The following is a 26,265-nucleotide window of genomic DNA, read 5'->3' as shown; positions in this document are numbered from 1 at the left end:
TTATTTCTGATCACTTATGCTAGTACATTGACATGATTTTCCAGACTAGGACTGTAAATTTTGAATTTATATTTGCATGATTTTATCAAAAATAGGGTTATTGATGTCCAATTGAATTAAATTTATTATTTTATCTCTTATTAATTTTGCCGGCGCATAAATGTGAAATTCTTCTTTAACATTCAGTGCAGGTTTCAGGGCCTCAGTTTTACACTTATATTTCCATGATTAAACAGAGATAATATAATAAATTCAGTTCAATTGGACATCAATAATCCTTTTTTTTATAAAATCATGCAAATTTAACTGGATGGCTCGTTAGAGTAAGTGATAATGAACCGGTCTAATTATAAAGAGAACCCGAGTTCTAATCTCGACCGGGGGCAAAAGTTTTTGACCACAGCACAATCACATAGATATGGTCTTTCGGAGGAGACGATAAGCCGACGGTCTTGACTAACTAAAAAGTAGTCACCTCTCATCATCATCCCTCTCACTTATTACCCACGCACAAGCCTATGAGCTTATGTGGGCATCATCCTCAGTATTATTATTATTATCATTATTGAATATAAATTCAAAATTTACAGTCATAGTTTGAAAAATCATATGAATGTACTAGCTATGATCAGAAATAAGAATCTTGTAATAGTATTTATTCAATGTTATTTTTTATTCATTTTATTTTATTCAATTACTTGATAATGGCATCATGGTCGAAACATTTCGTAAATAAACAATTTAAAAAAGGGTCCTTGGAGTTTTATTTTTTATTTCTATTCAAGAATAGCCCCATCGAAAAAAGATTATATAGGTATGTCTTGATTTATCCATCTAGTGTATTATCCAATAAGTAGCCTACACCAAAGTCAAAGACGATGTGGTTTACAATCTAGGTACATTATGCTCATGCCTTGTTATACAAAATGTTTCAGTGGAGTATTTTAAACTTTTAATTCAAAAAAGGAACGCATCTACCGAAACAATTTCCAATGAATAGAAATGGATCTCTTATCAAATTTATAACTTTTTCTTTTAGAGACATTATGATGACATGAATCGATTATTTCCAAAGCAAAATTTGTTTGGATATTTAACAGAACAAGTAAAATATTCTCAACTTCAATGTTTATTAGAATTCGCAAGCTTTTGGAAGGAATATAACTGAATATTTAATAATAACCTTGTATCTTGAAAGGATAGAACTTGTGTAAGTTCAATGCTGAGAAAATTTAATGACCGTTATTCTTTAGTATTAACTCAAACCGTGGAAATCGTGATTACATGAAGACATAACATTGAATTGTCAAATACTGTAACTGTATGTTTGGATCTCTTCAACTAATAGGGAAGATAGGCTATAGTGAATATAGTTAAGAAATTTTCTGTTAATTTGTATTGAACATAGGGAGTCTAAGAATGCAGGGCCCCCACGCGCGCATTTTACTGCATCTTTTTTGGAACGTCATCTGAGAGACATCGTAGATTTCTTTCAGCTTCTTTCCTAGAATAATCTTACTATAAGTTAAACAGAACTTAGCTCCACTCAAAAATAACGTTTTTGCGGAATTAATGTCCTTCATTTCGCAAACCATTTATGACTGATCATTTTACACAGTACTAATAAAATTGTTTTGAGTTTTTGTAGATAAAGCATATGAGGACAGTGGGGAGCGCTAATATTGGCCAATGTGTCAATAATATCTTGAGAAGATTAATGATTGATGAGCTGGCCATGAAATTCTCATATACTGGCCGTGCATCAAACGGGAACACAAAAACTCCATTTCATGGGAGTGAGATATCGAAATGCATACTGAGTAAGTAGGCTATTCCTTTATAGTCGAATATATGACATTTTTGGTTATGTAAATATGGATGTTACTTATTTTTATTGTATGTTAATTTATATGTTAGCAAGGTAAGCGTTTTAGGCCATATTTACTCTGCACTGTAGTAGATGTATTTTCAAACCATATTTGTGCCGTATTTGTTTTTCAAACCATACCTGTAATTGGATGATATTGATGATCAAAAACTGAAATTCATCAAAATTAATTTCTTCTCAAAATTTTACTCGTTCTTGAAAAATTCAACTCAGTACTCATTGGAGAGTTGAGAATAATATCATTTATTCAGAATTTCATAATCTTAAAAAAGGCTACAGCGAGTTCTTCTGTCCGATTACTGGATATGTTGGAAATAGCTGAGAACTGAACAAATAACTGAAAATACGAGTTTTTGGGCCACTCTGTATCTAGTAAAGGATATTCTGCATGAAAAAATTGGTTCTGGATTTTTCTTCTGTATCCGCACAATATATTAAGAAATCAGAACTACAATTTAAATTGCAAGCACTATATATATATATATATATATATAGTGACTGGACTATTCTGGTAATCACAACACTAAGATTAAAGGTGGCATTCTAGCCGCGGTTCACACTTCTGCCAGTCACTCATTCGTCAAACTCCTTGTAACATATCCAACATTGAAACTGTACCTTAGAACAAGAACCAATAATTCTAAAATTTGAAATTTTGAGACAAGAGCATTTAAAAAATTGAATCAAAATTATCTACACTCTTATTGAAATGCTATTTTTTGTCATAAAATTATCTATTAGGCTATAACTAGTTTTACAATTAAGAGCATAACAATAATTCTTATGGACAATTGTAAGGCTGAACGTATGCTGCTTCTTGCTCATTGATGCGGGAGATCAAGGTTTTGCTAAAATATTTTCATTTTCATACCATACGAGAATGATATTTTATTAGATTTTTTTGTGACAATTTTGCAGTATTTTTGCATCAATAGGATTCTGTGTTTCTCTTGAATAAATTCTGACTTATGGGTTGAAGTTTGAAAAAAAACATTTGTTTTCATTCAAAGATGAACATTTGCGAAGATGAGCATTTACATTTTGCGAATCAAAGATGTATTGGTAATCTCCAAGAGGTATATTTCATCATGAGTTCAATAATATTGATGCAATTTTTAATTTGCCACCTATTATGTAAGAAGGTGATCTAGTAGCCTATTGCTTGATATACTATCACTATGACTGTATCTATCAATGTATTGCTATATTTTTCTTATCCAATTTTGTTACAGTTGCTGTTCAAACGTTGTTTGGTGACATTGCAACTGAAGTGAAATATGGATCGTTGTCGTCATAATGGCTTCAACAAGCCAGAACAAGGGTGTTGAGAAGGTGAGTGAACAATTTTTTATTGTTTAAAATTACAACGTAAATTATTTAGCGGATCATTTCTAACCGTGATTTTTTTGTTATTGATGAAAAAGTATGGAATAATAATAATAATAATAAATAAAGCCTTTATTTTTGTTCCAAAACATACAATAAGTTAATGACGCTTCAATATACAAAATGATTTTTAAATAAAATTATTTCACTTCAATAGTCTTTTTTATGTTTTTGTTCTGGAAACTAAGCCCGTCACCGAGCATAGGCCTCCCCCAGGTTGTGCCATCTCTCTCGCTCTCTTGCTGCTATCATCCAGTTGCCTCCAGCTATTCTGACAATGTCGTCCTTCCACCTCGCCCTTGGCCTGCCAACGTTTCTCCGTCGCCACGTCGGCTCCCATTCAGTCACTTTCCTTGTCCATCTTCCATCTTGTAGCCTAGAAAGATGGCCTGCCCATTTCCACTTCAATTTCCTTATGACACTTGTGACATCTTCCAACTTGACTTTATTTTTTATTGTAGTGGAGCGAATTCTCTGCATTCGGTGAATATTTAAAATACTTCTTTCCATTGACACTTGAGACTTCCGAATTGCGTCGATAGTACTCGCTTTGCATGTCCATGTTTGCGCACCGTACGTCAGAGTAGGAAACACACATGATCTAAGCACCTTGGCTTTGGACGTTAAGCTGACATCCTTATTTTTCATGATGCACTTGAGAGACCAGAACTTTTTCCAAGCAGCAGCTCGTCTTCGTTTAATCTCCTTCACTTCTCTTTCATCAAATGAAAAACACTGCCCAAGATAAATCACTTCCTGCGCCCAACTCAAAGCTTCTCCATCCAGCTCAATTAATCCTCTGGTTGCGTTTGTCATGAGGCTGGTCTTCTCAGGACTGATTTCAAGTCCGGCTTTTCTACTCACTAATGACAGTTCCCATATCATATCTTTCAATTCTTGCAGCAACTTTCCAATCAGTACCACATCATCGGCAAAACGCAGGTGATTCAAGTATTCTCCTCATCGAAATTCCTCTCCTTTCCCAATTCAGCTGTTTAAACACCTCCTGAAGAGCTGAATTGAAGAATATAGGTGACAAGGGATCCCCTTGCTTGACTCCTCTACTTAATTTGAAATATTTGCCTGACTTTTCAAGACGTATTCTTGCAGTGCTGTTTTCGTAGTAATTCTTCAGAATATTCAGATATACTTCAGGGACACCCTGATCACGCAGAGATTTGAACAGGAAACTATGATTCAAGCTGTCAAAAGCTTTTTTATAATCGATGAAGGCCAGATAAACTTTAATTCGATACTCAGAGCATTTTTCTATTAATTGATTTATAATATGTAGATTGTCAACTGTTGAGAAACCTCGTCTGAATCCAGCTTGCTCAACTGGCTGATGATTTACTAGGTTTGGATGCGATCTGACATAGCCTTCATAAATAACTTTCCAATACAAGAGGTTATACTAATTGGTCGATAGTTATTTATATTATAAATATCGCCTTTTTTGAACAAGAGTATTATGTCCGCCAATTTCCATTGTAATGGAACTTTTTGTTCTTCCAATATTCTATGGAAGCAATCAACAAGAGCCCTCAAAATATTTGTCGAAATAGCTTTTATCATTTCATTGGAAATTTTGTCTATTCCTGCCATCTTATTGTTCTTCAGTCGTTTTATAATATCTGATAATACATTTTCTTGAAAATCGGGTACTCTATTTACTGCAGTAATGATATACTACCGTTGCTATATGTTGCTATACTACAGGAACTTTTAAACAACTCCTCATAATACACTGATGCCTTCTCAATTATGCCATCTCTCTTCCTATCCATACGGCCTGTCTTGTCTTTCAAACCAGTATTCCACTCTACACCACTTGAAAGGGTTTTCCTGATTTTCTTTGTGGAGCCATCAGTTTCTAAAATTCTGTTGATAATATTGTCTTCAAATCGTTTGATATCTCTGCGAATTTCAAATCTAGCTTTTTTGCATAATAAATTGTATTATAATTTTTCTCTTGTATTCTTCTGTTTTCTTCGCTTCATGTCCTCCCGTGCTTTTATTGTTTGCCGTGTACTCTGTGATATTTTGCTAAAATTGGAAGTCTGTGAGAGTCTAAAAGTGTTTCTTATAGCATTTTCTAATATATTATAACTCTCTTGAAAGTCAGCCTGAAGATGAGTTTGACTTAACAATTGCATACTGTCTTCCAATTCCCTCAAACCATTGTCATCAATCACTGGAGTCCTGCTCATAGATCCGTTCCATTCAGTTCTTGGTCTCCTTGTTGTCCAATCCTGTGATAGTTCGATTATTAACATTCTATGATCCGTTGTGAATTGAAATTTCCCTGTCACTTCGAACCGTTTTATAAATCCACTTTGAGCGGTAAGCACATAATCAATCTCATTTTTGGTCTGCTGGTTGGGGGAAATCCAAGTCCACTTTTTCCCAGCTCTTTTCTTGAAGAAAGTGTTGATTACCCTCAAGCCATGCTGGAAACAGAAATCGACTAACAACTGACCTACTTCATTCCTTCTCCCATATCCATATTCACCGACTACATTTGCTTCATTGTCTTCTTGTCGACTGACCTGAGCGTTGAAATCTCCTAAAATTATTGCCGTATTTTTCCAGTTATTTTTTCATGTCTGATTGCTGTGGACAACTACTCGTAGAATGCTTCACGTTCCTCTTTCTCTGCTTCTGCAGTCGGTGCATAAACTTGATATATGTTCAATAACTTTGAACACCCGACTCTTATTCTCAAAATAGCCAGCCTCTCCGTAATCCCTTTAAATTCAATTATTTTTGATTTCAGTTTTTCTCTAATGATGAATCCCACTCCTTTTTGGCCTTGCATTTCTCCATAGTGATAGAAAATATATCCACTTTTCCTTTGTACGATTTTTTCAGAGTTCCTTCTCACTTCTACTCCTAGAATATCAATATTTGTCTTCTCTAGTGCTTCCTCCAATTCACACAATCTATCTTCGGTTCTGAGAGTACGAACGTTCAAAGTACCTACAATTAACCCTGGGGGGTATTGGTCATTTTTCCCCTCGGTGACCAACCGTCCTGGGGAAATGCTATTCCTCTTATCTTCTAAATTATTACAATCATTCTTTTTTCGGATTTTGTTGGTTGGCGGCCTAGTTCCCATAATTTGCTATTCTTTCTGGTTTTCTGTTTGCTCCACTCCTGCTGAATTCTCATCTTGATTTGTAATTTTTGGTTCCTTCAGCTTCTCCCCTTCTCTATTTTTCTCAGTGTTTTCATGACAAATCTATCTAAACTCTTATTTCTGTTGAGTTTTCTTCCTTTCTTTGCAGACTGACGATCATGGAAATTCTTGGTTATTTCTTCCTGCGGCTTTGGAGATTTCTCTTCGCTTCTTGCTCTCTTGGAGGAGTTAGACTCTTGCTTTTCCAGGTCATCCAGGGAAAAAACCCTCCCATCAACTTTCAATTTGTCTCCTATCATAATCACTTTTCTTCCTTCTGATTTTAAACTTACTAGATGTGGGAATAATTGTTTTCTGATAGCCCTTATCTCACGAGTAAAATCTTCCTTTATTTGAATACTTTTGAATCCTTCATTTTCTTGCAGTTTTCTTTTTGCTTTCAATATCAAATTTTTAATTACAATTGAATTTAGTTTTACAATAACCGGTGATCCTACTTTATTCCTGTTCGTTCTCCATAAGTCTCTCATGGAATTTTCATTAGTATCAGGAACCAGAAACTGTAAAATTGCAATAACCTCCTTATTCATAGCGAAAAACTCTTCACTTCGAACTCCAAACAGCAACAGGTTGAATTTTCTTTCTTTCACATCATTCAGCGTGTCCTTCTTTGCCTTCTTTTGTTTTATGTGAAAAATTTCCGTTTTGATTTCTTCTATTTCCTTCCGAAAATTACTATTTATTGTATCCACCTTATTATCCAAAGTATCCAGTTTTTGCAGTTTACCTAATATTTGATCTAATTTCTCCTCAATAGTAGACATTGCTTCGAGCTGTTTGGATTGCCTTACTCAACGGTAAAAAGAAATAAAATCACCGGTAGACACTATAAAATGGATTATCTCAGATTATTGACAGTTTTGAATTGAGGGAACTCTAATTTACTGTTACAGATGTATTGAATAATGCTTATCAGTGAATTTAGTGCGGTAGGTCACGGCAGATAACAAAGTAACACTCAGTTCAGCTGCTGCGATTCTCTATCCTATCTGCTAGCCCTATCATGTATACTACTATTTTTATTATTGTTTCCAGTATACTATAATCTTCCCTCCTTTGCTTGTTTGGTAAATTCAGCTCTCAAGGTTTGACGCAGGTTGATCAAAGTCCATCTTTCGTTACATCAACGTGCGTATTCCTCTTATTTCAATTGATCAATCTAACCTAGAAACTGACTTTTGCAAACTTCCTAATGCATGAAAACCGTTATTAAATGACACGAAAAACGAGATTTTCACTACACTAGACACTCTCAGATCTGAGGATACTTAACTTGTTCATAAAACGGTTTGATCAACACTTGAATAATTTAAATTTTTAAAATTATCACGACTACGTCTTGATGACTGTTTTCCACAGCACTTCACGGCTGCCAACCTATTCGAAAAAGTATGGAATAATCATAAATTAGTAGTCCCAATACATCTGGAGAAATTTCAAATCAGTTACTTGAATCAAAGAAGAACTCATCGTTTCGTCCACTTCACCGCTTGCTCCCAATACTCTTTTCCAATGTCTTCTTTTGCATCCAATATCTAATCACTGCTACCCAAAGACGAAAGACGGAACCTCCTTCAAACATAGTTTTTCAACAACATTTGAAATTCAACGATACATCTGCACATATACAGAGTGAGTCATATGTATGGGAACCCTTCAATAATTTCGAGACTGTTGTAGATATAATACTGTAACTTTCAGGATAAGTTATTGATAGAATACTCTACCTTTTAATGTACAACTGAGTTCCAACCCCTTATAAGGGGTTTATTTGGGGGTTGTAAATGGAATATTTAAAATGTAAACATCCATTGTGTGGTTAATCATTTTAAAGGTCTTTTCAAAACAAGAAAGATGGCATCAATAAGAATGTTCTATGATACTTGTATCCAAAATGGCGGCTGATTTAAGTTTTAGTTTTTAAAGAAATGAGGGTTTGTAACTCAAATATTTAAAATGTAAACACCCATTGTGTGGTACATAATTTTGAAGGCCTTTTTAAAACAAGAATGATGACATCAATAAAAATGTTCTATGATACTTTTATCAAAAATGGCGGCTGATTGAAGTTATAGTTTTTAAATAAATGATTGATAAAAGTAATAAAACTTAAAACCACACTTTTTTTAATGAATAACGGAACACATTGAAAAACTGGTTAGTTATTTAGTAATCTGTTTGGTACTTTTTACATTTCATTTCAAAAGATGCTCGAAATGCTCCCCTTCTCTCGTTTGACAGTGTGCCAAACTGTCATAAATGTAAATGAGATGTCCTTATGAAGGCCTAAGTCATTTATATTTTTATGTAATTCATTTATGTATGTCAAAAGGTAGAGTATTCGACCAATAACTTATCCTAAAAGTTACAGTATGTATAACAGTCTCCAACTTATAAAAGTCTTTTGCATTATATTTTTGAAATGGCAAGGATATCACTGCAAGAACCATATGGTTCTTTGCCCATAAGCTTTTCTGAGGACACGTGGACAAAGCTAGAAGACAAAAATAACTATATCTCAGTAATTTATTATAGGATTCTACAAAATCAGGCATAATTCTCTTGAGAATTGGAAGCTCTGAATTTTACTCATGATACACATTTCCATTGAACAATGATTCAGACAGTAAACTTAAATTTAAAACTTTAATGTAGACATGATACCATACTAAATTTTTAAGGAAAATATTCATCCATTAGATAAATATGGTGATTATTCTTAAAAAATTAAATGCCGGATTACATGAAAACTATGGAGGATTCAGAATTTATCTTGAATAGAATACCGTGGTTGTGGTAGTACTGATGTATGTATTTTTGGGACACTCTGTATGAGTTGATAAGCTACATAATCAGCATTCTGAGAATTGATTACCGAGAAATTTTATATTTTACTCATAATAACCTATTAAGTTATCCCACTAAACTGTACATTTCATATTTTACAGGACCAAGATCAGAGAGACTACGCCTCATGAAGCTCAAATCGAGGACGATAGCAGTTCAAAGTAAAAATATATAATTAGTTATAAATTGAAAGTTCAATTTTTATAATAATTAATAAAAATCATTGCATTTTATTGAAAATAATGTTTTCTTATTTACATTTTTCGCTCATAATGACATACTCTGAAGTTAAGCTTTAAAGAAAATAAACTTATATAAATATTAATATTTAATATTTTAATAGATATTCAAAGAAATTATTGATGTGTTACTCAGATGTATATGAACTGTTTTCCATTTGAGGTGTTGCAAGCATAGAGGGCTGTTTGAACTAGAGCAGATTTGATTTAATTCATCAAATGGCGAGTGACTCATGCACTGCTCCCTCTCAGGACAGTCTGCAAGCTGTTATTGGTTAGCAGAGGTCGATCTCGACTCAATCAATGCAGCTACAGAGACAGTTTATAGACTGCCCTGACAGGAGAGAATGAATAAGTAATTTGCCATTCACAGGAGAATTTTAAGGAATATTTCAATTTGAATATATAGATTTCATCTATATATAGAATGTATGGATGTCCACTGAGTATAGAAATAGAGTATTAAGGCAATAGTAAGATTGGAGAGCATTAGTTTGGAAGAATAATTGAATCATTAATAATAAGAATTACAGATTTATTTCAAATTCTGGATGAAATTTGAATTATGATTAAGCATTGATATTGGATTGCACTGGCCTTGAATCAGATTCATGATTCGAAGCTGAAACAAGCTCACTTCAAGAAGGCAGTATGCATTGAATCAGGATTGATTCACTCTAAACATCCAGCTTGAATCAGACTCTAATTGAGCTATAATCACAATAGAATCGAGCTTGCATTTCGTGAAAGGTGTGCCAGGTGGCCTTGAATGGGGGGATTGCATGCAGCATGCGTTTCAAGCCTGAGTCGAGACTGCATCTCAATCCTGATTCGACCGTGCATCTCGGGCCTGAATCGAGCTCGCAACGCGCCCTTGATTTTAGCTCGCAGCACCAGCCTGATTAGAGCCAGCATTTCGAGCTCGAAACTAGCTTGAACGATGTATAAACGGACTCTTGAAATGAACTCATTTCGAGCAAAACGCATGTGAACGAAATCTTGAATCAAGCCCTCACGTTTGACAAAACGAGCTTGTTTTGATTTCGATTCAAGTTGATTTTGCTGATTGGGATGCAGTATTATTCTGTTTACTCTGGTGAAAGGAGTCAGCCGCATCGGCTTTTACCCCTTCCACAGTGTCAACTTGAATCGCAAATACATAACAGTATACATAAATGAATTTGCAATAAAAGTGGCTACATTAATATTATTCGTCTCATTTTTCTTTAAAATTACTTGCTTCGAAGTTAATCGGAGAAAACAAAAAAAATCAAATCGAAAAACCCCTAAATTTTTACATATATATTATTTTATCAAGGAAACTGTTTGATTTATTGAGGAAATGAATACGACTAATATTGTAGTCCATAGTTTAACGAATCGAATGACGTGCATGTCGCTGGCCCGGCCACATTCGAATTTCACCAAACTATGCCAAGATTTACTACCTATTTTCTACCTCCAATAACAGATTTTCTACCTCAAGGATAACAGAGATATGAGCAAAAATATAGAAAGGTCAATGACCTCTCAGCCCGGCCATCTTTGAATTTCACCAAACCAAATATGCCAAGATTTACTACCTATTTTCTACCTCAAACCAAACTGAAATCTAACCACGCATAACGGAGATATTGGCGAAAATATGTATAGGTCACATGCATGTCGCTGGCCCGGCCACATTCGAATTTAACCAAACAAACTATGCCAAGATTTACTACCTATTTTTTACTATTTTCTACCTCAAACCAAACTAAAATCAAATCACGCATAATGGAGATATTGGCGAAAATATGTAAAGGTCACGTGCATGTCGCTTGGCTGGCCACATTTGAATTTCACCAAACAAACTATGCCAAGATTTACTACCTATTTTTTACTATTTTCAACCTCAAACCAAACTAAAATCAAATCACGCATAATGGAGATATTGGCGAAAATATGTAAAGGTCACGTGCATGTCGCTTGAATGGCCACATTTGAATTTCACCTAACAAACTATGCCAAGATTTACTACCAATTTTGTACTATTTTCTACCTCCAATAACCGATTTTCTACCTCAAACCAAACGGAGTTATAGGGGATTGTAAGTTTTCACCCACCCCCCTCGCCATTCACCACACACCAAAAGTCGTTTCTAGCCTTGCCATGATTGAATTTCTGAAAAAATAAATGAGCCAATATGTAGTACACAAGCCCTGCTATTATATTCCACTAGACAAAGTTATTGAGTGTTTAAAGATTACCCCCCCCCCTCATATCAGCATGTCTCTGGCCCGGCCACATTTGAATTTAAACAAATCAATTATGCCAAGATTTTCTACCTATTTTCTACCTCCAATAAAAGATTTTCTACCTCAACCCAAACGGAATTATAGGGGATTGTAAGTTTCCACCCACCCCCTCGCCTATCACCACACACGAAAACACGTGTCCAGCCAAGCCAGGAAAAAAACTAAAAAACTAAATGAGCTAATATTTGATAGCTGAGTAGCACGGAACTATTGTATACATTGAGCCACAAAATTTTGATAGCTTCCCAAATAGAACCATAATTATTCATTCGGAAGGCTGTTGTTTTTAAAACCAACATTTTCTATAAATTTCATCAACTGAATGTATTTTGAAATATAAGCTGTTGAATAGCCTTTGTGATAGTGGAGGGGTTTTTGTTGTAGCTTGTTATTGTTTTTACTATGTTTGAATTACAGAAACCTCTTTTCTATGGAAAGTGAGTTGGCTTTCAAAACCAAGGAAAGGCTTTTGTAACCAACGTGAGTGAATGGGTGGAGGTGTGTGACTGATAGAGACAATAAATTAGCGATCACGTGCTAAACTTCTAACCTAAACATACATAATAATTATAATGCAGGCCTACTGTAGTTATAAACGGGTGGAATATAGATGTTAGCTGTTTGAAAATATTAACCAATAGTTGAGAGTATGAATGAACTAGGTAGTGGCCTAATAGAGTAAATTAACAAAGCTCTCTCATATCAATGCATTGCTCATTGTACAAATCAATTAATAGCAGGCCATTCCAAATTGATATTGTATGGTTTGTTATTTTGAACTGGATGTATAATTATTTATGATGATTCGATAGTAAATAATACTTGCATATAGTATAGATGTAATTCATATCAGTACATCGGTAGATAGTTAAACTGGTATAGATTTTTCTATTCAATTAAATACATCTTACTATCAGTATACTTTCAAGGATGTAATAGAATGATTGATAGAGAATAGATTCTTAATTCTTTGATTCGAATAATGTTATCAATACAAAGTACTGTACTCAGTTGACAGTTATGATTGTTCATAAATAAACATGATTGAAGTTTTATAATGAAAGAAAAGCTGTAGTGGATTCAATTGTGAAATAATATGAAGCTTAATAATAATTATCTTCATGCTTATCAGATCTGTATAATAATTTTTGAAGTTTAGATTGTAAAATCAATTAGTTAAATTTTTCAGTGTAACAATATACCTCAGAAATCCGTAAACAGAATACCACAAATGTGGACCAGTCAATAACTGGAGAATTCATAAATTTATGCCACAAGTTGGCCACTCAGGGAATCAGTGCCTCAGTCTACAGGAGAAGAATGGAAATTCTACTGAGTACCAATCCAAAGGTACAAAATATACCAGGAGATATCAGATTGGTGAGCACTGAGACAACTGCAACTTGTCTTATTGAGAAGATTTTTCGAAAATGCCAATGGTAGTAGAAAAAAATATAGTCAGGACTATGAAAAAGAGGACACATTCTCACAAACAAACATGATCATTCTCTCAGACAATTTCGTGTTTGACAAGTTTGAAGAGAAGTTCGTGATGGAACCACAGCACATGAATTGCTTGGAGTGTGGTGGTGTCAACACCTGTACAATTACAAGGACACTTACCAAAGTCCACCTCACGGTCGAATTGCTCCACCATCCGACGATGCCAAACAATGAGAGTGGCATTTTGGGAGAGTTTGTGGTAAGTAGATATATAATTTATATACAGGGTGTCCCAGATAAGGCGTAAACCCCGGCTACCATAGATTCTACATGCAATTTGCAACAAAAAATGTTCAGTAAAATTTTCTCCTATCGACCTTCGTTTTCGAGATATATAGATTTTTCGATATTTTTCAAGTAGGCGTACTTCCAGTCATTAAATCGTCAATATCTCAAGAACCATTGGTCTTAAGTGAATTTTAAGGACATCGTAGAAAAGAGGACAAAATTTCACATTGATTTGAGGTATAAAACATGCCAAAGTCGATTATTGAGTAGTATTTTTTAGCGGTCAAAGTTGAAAAAGAGTGATTTTCGAAATTTTTTTGAAAACTTCAGACACATTTTTCTCGATTTTTTTTTCCAGGGTACGAAATAATTTTTATAGCACAAAAACTTCCTTTTTTGATTATATTTCGAATGAGACCAAATACAGGTGTCTAACTCAAATCCACGAATCAGAATTTCAGTATAAATTCGATTTTTTAATTAAAAACGAGACTTATCTTGTTTGAGTGTGAATAATTGTCTACAATTTGATAGCTTTGTGTCGAGTGATTGAGGGCGTAAAAATACTTTTTCTATAGGAAATTTGGCTGAGAAATTCAATGAAACTGGTTAGAAGTTCGTATCTGCAATTGTTATTGAGATACAAGTTGAAAAAAGTTCAAAGTCGAGTTAAAATCTAAACTTTTCAAACAGTTTTTTCTTGATTTTTTCACAGTAACAATATTTTTCCAATAATGAAAAAACTTTGCCATTTTATAAACTATCGAATGAGTATAAATTTTCCAGAAAAATTTCTAAACTAGAGTGTTAAAAAATGAAAATTTTCAAGAAGAACACCCTAAAGACATCTTTTCGATGTTTTAAATTCATACCATTGAGATTCAATTGAGTGAAAAAGGAAAAATCAATCTGTTCATTAATCAGCTGCTCTGATAGAATAGAAAGTTTTTCTAATGCTCACCCAACAATAGAGACAATTCTCGCAGTCATTGTATGAAAAGTAACGTGCTTCCAGTCGGTCGATAATGTTGTCTTTCCAGTCAATAGTCAAGTTTTCCCAGTTCGTTCATTTGTGTTCCTGAGTTATTAAGTCTAGTTTTTTCATGAGTGTTTGATTTTTCCAATTCACTATTTCAGTTTTGTTGTTTTCTGTTTCCAAGTTTATATTTTAGTTAGAGTATTGTTTTCGAGTGTAGTTTGTTTGAGTTTTTTTAGTTTATTAGTATGATAAGTCTTATTTTTACTCAAGTTCAATAAGTTATCAAGTGTCCGTGTTTATTATCGTTATCAACATGAAATTCTCCACAATTGAGTATACAGACATGCTATTGGTATATGCAGAATGTGCTTACAACTCAAAAGAGGCGGAGAGACTTTACAGAAGACGCTTCCCTCATCGACAACATCCTTCTTTGAACTCCTCCTCCTCGACTTTGAACTTTTTTCAACTTGTATCTCAATAACAATTGCAGATACGAACTTCTAACCAGTTTCATTGAATTTCTCAGCCAAATTTCCTATAGAAAAAGTATTTTTACGCCCTCAATCACTCGACTCAAAGCTATCAAATTGTAGACAATTATTCACACTCAAACAAGATAAGTCTCGTTTTTAATTAAAAAATCGAATTTAAACTGAAATTCTGATTCGAGGATTTGAGCTAGACACCTGTATTTGGTCTCATTCGAAAGATAATCAAAAAAGGAAGTTTTTGTGCTATAAAAATTATTTCGTACCCTGGAAAAAAAAATCGAGAAAAATGTGCCAGAAGTTTTCAAAAAAACTTCAAAAATCACTCTTTTTCAACTTTAACCGCTAAAAATACTACTCAATAATCGACTTTGGCATGTTTTATACCTCAAATCAATGTGAAATTTTGTCCTCTTTTCTACGATGTCCTTAAAATTAACTTAAGATGGTTCTTGAGATATTGACGATTTAATGACTGGAAGTACGCCTACTTGAAAAATATCGAAAAATCTATATATCTCGAAAACGAAGGTCGATAGGAGAAAACTTTGAACATTTTTTGTTGCAAATTGCATGTAGAATCTATGGTAGCCGGGGTTTACACGTTATCTGGGACACCCTGTATATACATAAACATAGCCTATATACAGGGGTATTCATAATTATGGTAAAATAATTTAATACGTGATAGTAGAGGTAAAAATAAGAAAAAAAATTCATATAAAACATATATCCATAAACGCTTCATTAGCGAGCTATACAGGGTGAAAGATTTCGCCCGGAATTCAGTTCCTCTGGTGAAATACACAGATGCTGAATTGTTTGACGACTAGTTTTTGAGAAACTTATGCTGGATTCATATGGAAAAATATCTGAAAAATTGAATAAAACTAGTCTGGAAGCTGTAGTGTGAGTAGTTTTTGAGAAAAAAGTTGAAATATGCAAAAAATCTAAGTAGAAAAACACTGACTTCTACGTTTGATGCCCGATAACTTTCTTTAATGACCAGTAAACAAATAATTCCTTGCAATAAAAATTGTAGAGAATTTAATTCCGAAAAGAATGATGTAAGCTGTGTAACCTAAATTTAAATAAAAGTTGGATAAAATGTATTCTTATGTAGTACATTACACCACAAAAATTTGCTGTTTTATGAGGAGAGAACTAATAACTCATAAGTTGTAGCTGATTGCAAATAAAATATTCGGTTTTTTATGAAAAGTTTTTTTTTGTATGAAAGTAGCATATCTAAATGACATTAAACTCATACCAAAAGACTAGTAGATCATGCCATTAAGCCTTGGAGGAAGCTCGAACAGAAGTAGATGATCTCCTATGATTCCTGCCCAAATGTTTACTGAAAACTGATGTTGTGGAAGATTAGGATTGATGGCATGAGGATTCTCAGCTGCCCAAATATGTTGGTTGTGGACGTTAACGATAGCTGTTCTTGTAAAGTGTGCCTCGTCGGTAAATAAAACGGTTGTTAAAAAGTTTGGGTGAACAAGTTTTACTAAAAACCATCGGCAAATACCAGCACGGGGAATACAGTCTCGTGGAAATAGAGTATGAACTTTCTGGAGATGGTATGGATGTAATTGTTGCTATTTTAGTATCCTCCAAATGATAGATTGATTGACATTAAACTGCACTGACAATTCTCTTGTGCTCTTCTCTGGATGTTCATAAATTTCATTAAGAACTTGTTCTTCTAACTCAACAGTCATAGTAGATCGGGGTCTGCCTGCATAAATGTGCTCTTTGGATATCAAAGAATCTGTTTCAGACAGACTTTGATGAATAGTGGCAAAAAACCTTGAACTTGGACATACTCGGTTAGGAAAGTTCTCTTTATACAAACGTCTTGCTTCAGTATCAGTACTATTACAGTAGTGTCCCATTCCATACATTAAATGCATGTCAGCTAATTCGGAGTATGAATAATGTCTAAGATTATAGCTGCCATTTTTTAAAAAGTTAACATTCAACTCAAAAGCAAAGTGGAATGGTTACAAATAACTGGTTAATAGATTAAACAAAAACACAGAGCGGTTACTGTAGGCCTAACTTACAGTTTGTTTTTTTTTTTTTTGTTCAACAGTGAGCTAAAATATTTCTGAAAATAATTTTCAGCTGATAATTTAAATATTTTCTTATTCAAAACATAATAAATCAGCTGTTATTAAAATCCATGTTTTATTTGCAATCAGCTACAAACTATGAGTTATTAGTTCTCTCCTCATAAAACAGCAAATTTTTGTGGTGTAATGTACTACATAAGAATACATTTTATCCAACTTTTATTTAAATTTAGGTTACACAGCTTACATCATTCTTTTCGGAATTAAATTCTCTACAATTTTTATTGCAAGGAATTATTTGTTTACTGGTCATTAAAGAAAGTTATCGGGCATCAAACGTAGAAGTCAGTGTTTTTCTACTTAGATTTTTTGCATATTTCAACTTTTTTCTCAAAAACTACTCACACTACAGCTTCCAGACTAGTTTTATTCAATTTTTCAGATATTTTTCCATATGAATCCAGCATAAGTTTCTCAAAAACTAGTCGTCAAACAATTCAGCATCGGTGTATTTCACCAGAGGAACTGAATTCCGGGCGAAATCTTTCACTCTGTATAGCTCGCTAATGAAGCGTTTATGGATATATGTTTATATGAACTTTTTTTCTTATTTTTACCTCTACTATCACGTATTAAATTATTTTACCATAATTATGAATCACTCTGTATAAAGGTAGGGTGAAAAGTCCGAGAACGGTTTTATATCTCATACACAAAGGTAATTTGATGGTGGATGTGACTGGGGATCCTACTCAAATTGGAAATACTACTTTACAATGACTTTAAAAATCTGGTCCGCCATATTGAATGCAACTTTATTTTTTTTTAAAATAGGTAGGTGATAATGTGATACATGATTTTGATAGGGAATTTTAAGGAAAAATGAATGGCGGAAACTGCACATCTATATCTCAAACCGTTTAGAAGATATTCACATTATTAATCAATACCACTCATGTATTTCATTTCTGATTTGCATGGTACTGATTGATAATGTAAATATCTTCTGAACGGTCTGCGATATCGATATGCGGTTTGCACCATTCATTCTTCCTTGAAATTCCCTATCGAAATCATGTATCGCATGACCACCTTCTTCTTTAAAAAAAAAAGTAGCATTCAAAATGGCGGATCCAAGATGGCGGACCAGATTTTTAAAGTCATTGTAAAGTAGTATTTTCAATTCGAGTAACATCCCCAATCACACTCACCTTGGAATCACTTCTTCTTATGAGATACTAAGCCGTTCTCAGACATTTTTCTCTTTTCTGCTTAGAATAGTATTGATTAATAATGTGAATGTTTCCGAAACGGTTTGAGATATCGATATGTGGTTTCCACCATTCATTTTTCCTTCAAATTCCCTATCGAAATCATGTATCGCACGACCTCCTTCCTATTTAAAAAAATGAAGTTGCATTCAATATGGCGGACCAGATTTTTAAAGTTATTATAAAGTAGTTTTCTCAATTTGAGTATGATCCACAATCACACCCACTGTCAAATTATCTTTGTGTATGAGATATTAAGCCGTTCTCGGACTTTTCACCCATTCTGTATATTAGGATTTTACAGTACTTTACTGTCTTCCTTCTTTTAGCCGAGTCCTCCATCCTAGTCTGTCTTCCCACTCACCATCTCTTAAATTCCTCATTTCCAAAGCCTCATCCACTTCATCCCTCCAAGACCTTCTTGGTCTTCCTCTCCTCCTCCGCCCAAACGGACTACAATCTATCACTATTCCAATCCACTTACTGGCACTAGCTCTTCTGGCATGACCATACCACATCAACCTGTATGAATTTCATTATATTATCAGACTCCACCTTCATTCTGTCCCTGATCACCTCATTCCTCACTTTATCCATTCTGGTCAATGCACAGCACCTTCTCCAAAACTCCATTTCAACAGCTTTTATTTTACTTTTTGTTTTCTTGTTTGTCACCCAAACTTCTGCACCATAAGTCATTACACTTCTCACGATGGTATCTAATATTTTGAGCTTAGTTTTCTTATTCCGCTCCATAAGATTGGGTGCAACTGCCTTATGCAAGTTCTTGTCTTCTATGATTATATCCATATCAATAATATTAGTGTACCCTTATAATACCGGTAAACTGATTTTTTTTGCAAAACTAATAACAACTAGTAATGTTCTATTGATATTAGCTATCTTATGCGTTTCATATACCACAAACAAATTCAGTAGTTCCAATATTAGTGTACTTTAAATAAAAACCGAAACTATTCATGAATAAATACATTATAATTTCATTGTGCTTCACTTTCAGACAAAGCCGTGTGATATCCCTGTGGTTTTGGATATTGATAATGTTAAATACACATTAAGAGGGTTCTTGGGATTCTGTGGGAGGACGTCCAGCATTACAAAGATTGGACACTATGTGGCATATGTCAGAAGGTGCAACGAGACATGAGAGTTGTATGATGACACCAAAGAGTCAAAGATGTCTGTTTCCCAGAACAACCCAGTTCCGTGTCAACTTCTAATATATACAATTTGATACCAGGTAGGCTTCAATTGATATTTTGTTCAAATTTCTTAAAGTTTACATCTGCTCAATTAATTACTATTCCATCTAGCAATTGGGCCTATATTTGTAAGAAATTATCAATTTGAATGTTGTTGTACATTTAACTCTTAGTTAAATAAATGAGTACAGTTCAATACATGGGTTGCAATTGAAGAGGGGATTAGAACAGCTTTCAAATAATATAATTAGTTTTCAAAGACTGGATATGAATAACAAACTATTGAGTTATTCAATAAAATTAGCGGTTTTGAAGAGTAAATCATATTAATATAAAAACACACCTTATCATGAATGAAAAATTTGAGGTAGTATTTATTTGAAGTTATATATTTCATTTTGACTATTTCATATTTTACATTGATTTCTAACACTGTTTTGGAAATAACATTAATAGTCAGAACATCTGAAAAATGAGATGAAGTAAAAACTTCCTACATTTTTATCAAATACAGAATTAAAACTCATGAATTCACCTAGAAGTTGCTTCTGTAACACTTTTTCATATCTCTGATAATTTTCTAGATATGAGCTCTCGAATGTGTCACATTCGAATTTTAATTTTCGAATGTGTCACGTGTCGCATTGCAACCGGCTGCATGAAACCAACTCCCATCGACAAACTCTACAGGGCTGCAGGAATGAACACTCCCAAGATCAGAAGAGCCAACCACGAATACTTGGAGAGGTTCAAACAGACCTTCGATGAGAGGCACGTGATGCACGGTCAGCTGGAGCCATCGCGCAGCCGACTCAAATCCAGGAGAAGTTTCATGAGGTTCACACAGCCAGAACCTCCAGACTGGTACCCACTCCGGGATCCTGAGACCACTGGAACCAGTCTGCCATGGAAATCCTGGAGGGCGCTAAATAGGATAAGAACTGGCGTGGCCCCTGTGAAGACCAACCTAGCGAGGTGGGGCTACTTAGCGGAGGACGATATCTACTGTGACTGCGGAGAGGCACAGGACATCGACCACCTCACACAGTGCCCACTGTGCCCTGTTCACTGCACGAATGACGACCTCTGGAGAGGGAATGCAGTTGCGGAGGACCTGGCCCACTTCTGGGCTGGAAAAATTTGAAAGACCGGACACGAAAAAGTAAAAGTAAGTAGTGAAGAAAACACTTCTGGCTCAGATTTGTTCATCTTTTGGGCCTATCAAGGCTCTATCAAGTGCAAGATATACAATTTAAGATACTATAATGATAATTCTTTCTTATGTTTCAGTGGGAACTGCATATCCAGTCCTTACGATCATCTACAAGACTGCACTAAGAGCACTGAGCACTATACAAACTATCATTATTAGGTAGAACCGAAAAAAACAGGTGAAATTATATAATTGAAAATTAAGAAATACTGTTGCTGTTTAGAATATGAGAACAGTTTAAATTGAAAATGTATAAAGGTAGTTTGAATATTAATTTGTGTATCATTATGTTCAGATAGTTTGCGATTTTCATCCATTGCAAATTAGGATGATTTTTCAATTCTTTCTGTTTGCAAAATGTGAACGAATAGTTTTGATTGTATATGGGTAGTTTAAATATTAATTTGTGTATCTTATGTTCACATAGTTTGCGATTCTCATCCATTGCAAATAAGGATGTTTTCTCTATTCTTTCTGTTTGCAAAATGTAAACAATTAGTTGTGATTGTATAAAGGTAGTTTAAATATTAATTTTAGTATCTTATGTTCAATTATAGTTATTGATGAAATAAAGGTACGTCTTGCAATGCATTTTTTATGTAATTAGTTGTTTTATGTTTATTTCCTAACATTATTATTTGTAATATGGGATTTCATCAGTAACAATTCAAAACATTGTTCAATATATGCTCATTTTTTAATCAACCACTACCAATTATCCCAAGTTTCCCTACCAATATTCAAGGCACGGTTCCTGGGTACGAAATTAATCTAAAAATAATTTTGGAACTGAGAGTCCTTGGTTGAGATAGTATGTGTGAGTAACAAATTGGCGGCTGAGTAAGAAACAGGGGATTTTCGGACAGTTTAAAAATATTACTAGAAACGTGTTTTCGTGTGTGGTGATGGGGAAGAGGTGGGTGAAAACTACAAACCCCTATAACTCCGTTAGGGTTGAGGTAGAAAATTCGTTAATGGAGGTAGAAAATCTTGGCATAGTTGGTTTGTTTAAATTCAAATGTGGCTGGGCCAGCGACATGCTGGTATGAGGGGGGGGGGTAATCTTCAAATATGCAATAACTTTGTCTAGTGATGAGCTATCGATTCTGTTCTTCATGGAATATATAGCAGGGCTTGTGTACTACATTATTGGCTCATTTATTTTTTCAGAAATTCAATCATGGCAAGGCTAGAAACGAGTTTTCGTGTGTGGTGATAGGCGAGGGGGGTGGTTGAAAACTTACAATCCCCCATAACTCCGTTAGGGTTGAGGTAGAAAATCCGTTAATGGAGGTAGAAAATCTTGGCATATTTATTTTGTTTAAATTCAAATGTGGCCGGGCCAGAGACATGCTGCATTGTGGAGGGGGGTAATCTTTATATACCCAATAACTTTGTCTAGGGATGAGCTATCGATTCCGTTCTTCATGGAATATAATAGCAGGGCTTGTGTACTACATATTGGCTCATTTAGTTTTTCAGAAATTCAATCATGGCAAGGCTAGAAACGTGTTTTCGTATGTAGTGATAGGCGAGGAGGTTGGGTGAAAACTTACAATCCCCTATAACTCCGTTTGGTTTGAGGTAGAAAATCGGTTATTGGAGGTAGAAAATAGGTAGTTAATCTTGGCATAGTTTGTTTGGTGAAATTCAAATGTGGCCGGGCCAGCGACATGCACGTGACCTTTACATATTTTCGCCAATATCTCCATTATGCGTGATTCGATTTTAGTTTGGTTTGAGGTAGAAAATATTAAAAATAGGTAGTAAATCTTGGCATAGTTTGTTTGATTCAATCAATCAATCAATTTATTATTATTAAAAACACACATAACAAGACAAAACAAAATTACAAAGAATTTGAAACAAATAAAACACAATAAAATGTTACAAATATAAAAAACCATGGGCTTTGTGGTTGGGTGTGTTGGAGAAGAGAAAAAAAGAGAGGAAGATACCTAGCCAACTATGGTTTCCCATGTAATAGGCCGGCAAAGAAGAGAAGAGAAGTAATGAGGGAAAAATGTAAGGGAGAAATGGGGGGAAGGAAGAAAACAGAGGAATAGGTACTCAAAATAAAGGTAAGCGAGTCCACTGAAAAATGAAAAAACAATGCTGGAGCAGAAATCTCGAGTCATATATCTAAATGGAAGAAGAAATTACTGTATATCCAGTTTTTTATATCCAGTTTAATTTTTCCGCTGATCTTATTGTCCATGAGAAAGTGATTTGGAATGAGGTTTATTATTTTAGTACCTATGTAAATTAACTGCCTCCTTATACATTCAATATTAGTGTTATAGGTTACATATTTGTTAGCAGTGGCCCTTAGATTATAATAATTAAGTGTAGAGTTTATTGTGAGAGGAAAATCGGATCTATATTTTATCAAGTACTCAATTACGGTTTTTATGTATAATTGACGTATAGTCATGACCTCAAAATCACTAAAAACCATATCCGTTGGATAGAGCCTGGGTTTGCTTAATATAGTTTTAATTATCAGTTTTTGTGCTACAAATAATTCAGCAATATGACAGTTGAAACAGCCTCCCCAAACAACTATGCCATACTGCAGAATTGACTTGACTAGAGCATGATACATCATTTTCAGGTGGTTCTTATTAAGAATTCTGTTAACTTGGTAAAATTTAAAAGATAAATATCTAATTTTTCTACATATGTATTTAATATGAACATCCCATTTAAGGTTTTCATCAATTATGATTCCCAAGTACTTAGTATTATTGACTTTTTTAATGGTGGGACAATCACAATTACCCAAGTTTAAATTGCACTGAGAATGGAGTCTCAAATCTTGATTCTCGTTGGGCTGTCCTACTCTATTTGCAGAGAAAGTTATGTAATTCGTTTTTTCAATATTTAAACTCAAGGTATTCTTATCTAACCACTTCTTGATTAAAAGCATATTATTTTCAGCTATGGTATGAACTTCATTCCATGAATTACCGTGAAAAATAGCTGCAGTATCATCTGCAAAGGATATCACAGTTGAGTTTAGAAGTCTCAAATTTAAAAAGTCATTTACATAGAGTATGAAAAGGATGGGAGAAAGTACAGTACCTTGAGGAAGACCATAAGAAGTTAAGTTAGTTACACTAGATTGATCATTTATGGTTAGGGACTGGGTTCTATTACTCAGATAGCTTTTGAACAATTTAAGCGAGACTCCTCTGAAACCATAGGACTCCAGTTTATTGAACAAAGTATTATGAGGTATTGTATCAAAAGCTTTGCGTATATCCAGGAAGACTGCAATAGTTTTCTTATTGGAGTTTATTTATCAGATAAAGTATTGACGAATTTTATTAGAGCGTCAGATGTACTTTTACCATTTTGGAAACCGAATTGGTTCTTGTTGATTATTTTGTTAAGATTCAAGAAAGAAACAACTCTTGACTTTATAAATTCGAATGTGGCAGGGTCAGCGACATGCACGTGACCTATACATATTTTCGCCAATATCTCTGTTATGCGTGGTTAGATTTCAGTTTGGTTTGAGGTAGAAAATAGGTAGTAAATCTTGGCATATTTGGTTTTGTGAAATTCAAAGATGGCCGGGCTGAGAGGTCATTGACCTTTCTATATTTTTGCTCATATCTCTGTTATCCTTGAGGTAGAAAATCTGTTATTGGAGGTAGAAAATAGGTAGTAAATCTTGGCATAGTTTGTTTGGTGAAATTCGAATGTGGCCGGGCCAGCGACATGCACATAATCGAATGACATATGATAGATTTTTTTCCAATTAATGGTTACAGAGATAATTGATTTCCTGTTTGCTGTTTACTATGGCTAAGAGAGTCAGCCGCGCCGTACCGCGTCGACTGTTTCCCCTTCCGCGGCGTCAAATCGAATCGCAAATACATAACAATATAGATCAATGGATTTGCAATGAGAGTGGCTACATTAATTAATTGGCTCATTTTTCTTTAAAACTACTTGCTTTGAAGTTAATCGATGAAAACGAAAAAATCAAATCACAAACCCCCTACATTTTCACATATATATTATTTTATCAAGAAAACTGTTATTAATTTTATTGAAAAAATGAATATAACTAATATTTTAGTCCATAATGTGATGAATCGAATGGCATAATAATGAAACTGTTTCCAATTAATAGTTACAGAGATAATTTATTTCTCGTGTCCACCTGCATTTTTCATGTTTTAGGGGGCTGGGGCGGAAAGCTCCAAGGGGATTTCTTGGGGACTTTTGGGAGAGTGACCCTCTGGGAGGGTTCTATCGATGATAAGAGATTCAGCTTTTATTTAATTTTCGGATCAAAAAAACCTTTATTGACTGGGCTAAATTACTTTCATCCATCCTAATAAAATGTAACCCATCCTAATTCAACCAACAAAATCTATTGTAACTTACTCTAATATAACTTAACCTGAATTATCTAATACAAACGATAACTAACCCATCTTGATTAATTCTAACCAAACTTAGTATAACCTAACCAGACCATGCCCAATACAACCCAACCTGATCTAATCTAACAAGACCTAACCAATTCTTATCAAACCTAAACGAATCATAACACACAAGACCTTACCTAACCTTACATAAACTAATCAAGCACAATACAATTCATGTATGACCAACCTAATTTAATTAAACCCAACCTAACAATAACAAATATGGACCAACCTAATCCAACCAAACTTGCTATTTTTAATACTGGAATATGGGTGGTGGTACAAAAATGTTTTTGTGGTACAGAATTATGGTATAGTTTTCATCAACTTGGAAGCAAATTGGGTACAGCCCCCGAGTTTTCAATCTTGTACCCCAATAGGAAGGGGTACAAAATTCAGAGATTACAATGGTGCAGTTTGTTTTGAAATATGAGGAATTCCGGGAATAAATGTAAATCTATACCCAGAATTAAAATTGTTAATACTGAAGAATAAGATGAGGTGCAACATGTTGGTGGTACAAATTATGGCAAGTTTTTTTTATTTCAGAAAGTCGGGAAACAGGTTTATGGAGGTGTGGCGTATTGGAGAATAAATTGTTGGGGATCCACTATTCATTGATGGCGAACAATTTAGTGCAACATTGAAAGCGTCCTCTGATTGCTTCTTTAACATATTTCAGTTATAGTGACAAAATGGATACTTTTTATAAAAGAAGCCTTTCTTATAGAACAAATTGAGATACTGTAGTCTAATTATTTTTTATAATAAATGAATGTACTTTATTAATATTGTTTTAATAAAAAGAAAGTCAGAATTGTTCATATAATAACTTATTGGTTCCTTCTAGTTTTTCCTGTGTAATTTTATGAATTATCATTCTTCTTTAATTTGTAGTTATTATAATTCACCATGTAAGTTTTATTAGCATTAAAAGCAGAAAATACTAAAATCGAAACATTAGGAAAACTTATAAA

The 26,265-nt window shown here is 34.1% G+C and overlaps 1 protein-coding gene across 9 annotated transcripts in view; it reads left to right on the top strand.

The window, feature by feature from the left end:
* The window catches only part of LOC120352348, a 36,758-nt gene extending 10,638 nt beyond the window's left edge, over positions 1-26,120 (top strand). For 3 of the 9 annotated variants that reach the window (XR_005571788.1, XR_005571786.1, XR_005571787.1), the window contains 3 exons: positions 1,649-1,820; positions 3,121-3,220; positions 9,422-9,560. Coding sequence is in view for 1 of the 9 variants with exons in the window: in XM_039432425.1 (XP_039288359.1) it covers positions 20,217-20,774 (558 nt within the window). In the remaining 8 variants the exon portion in view is untranslated. Of the gene's footprint in view, positions 1-1,648; positions 1,821-3,120; positions 3,221-9,421; positions 9,561-13,043; positions 13,557-19,428; positions 19,669-20,214; positions 20,803-20,920; positions 21,022-25,837 lie in introns of those variants that run through there. The other 6 variants (XR_005571792.1, XR_005571790.1, XR_005571789.1 and 3 more) reach the window with 6 other exon arrangements.
* Positions 26,121-26,265: the final 145 nt, after the last annotated feature.

The sequence above is a fragment of the Nilaparvata lugens genome, chromosome 7 (assembly GCF_014356525.2).
Source record: "Nilaparvata lugens isolate BPH chromosome 7, ASM1435652v1, whole genome shotgun sequence".
In the NCBI taxonomy this organism is placed as follows: domain Eukaryota; kingdom Metazoa; phylum Arthropoda; class Insecta; order Hemiptera; family Delphacidae; genus Nilaparvata; species Nilaparvata lugens.
This window is presented reverse-complemented; position numbering and strand designations above follow the sequence as displayed.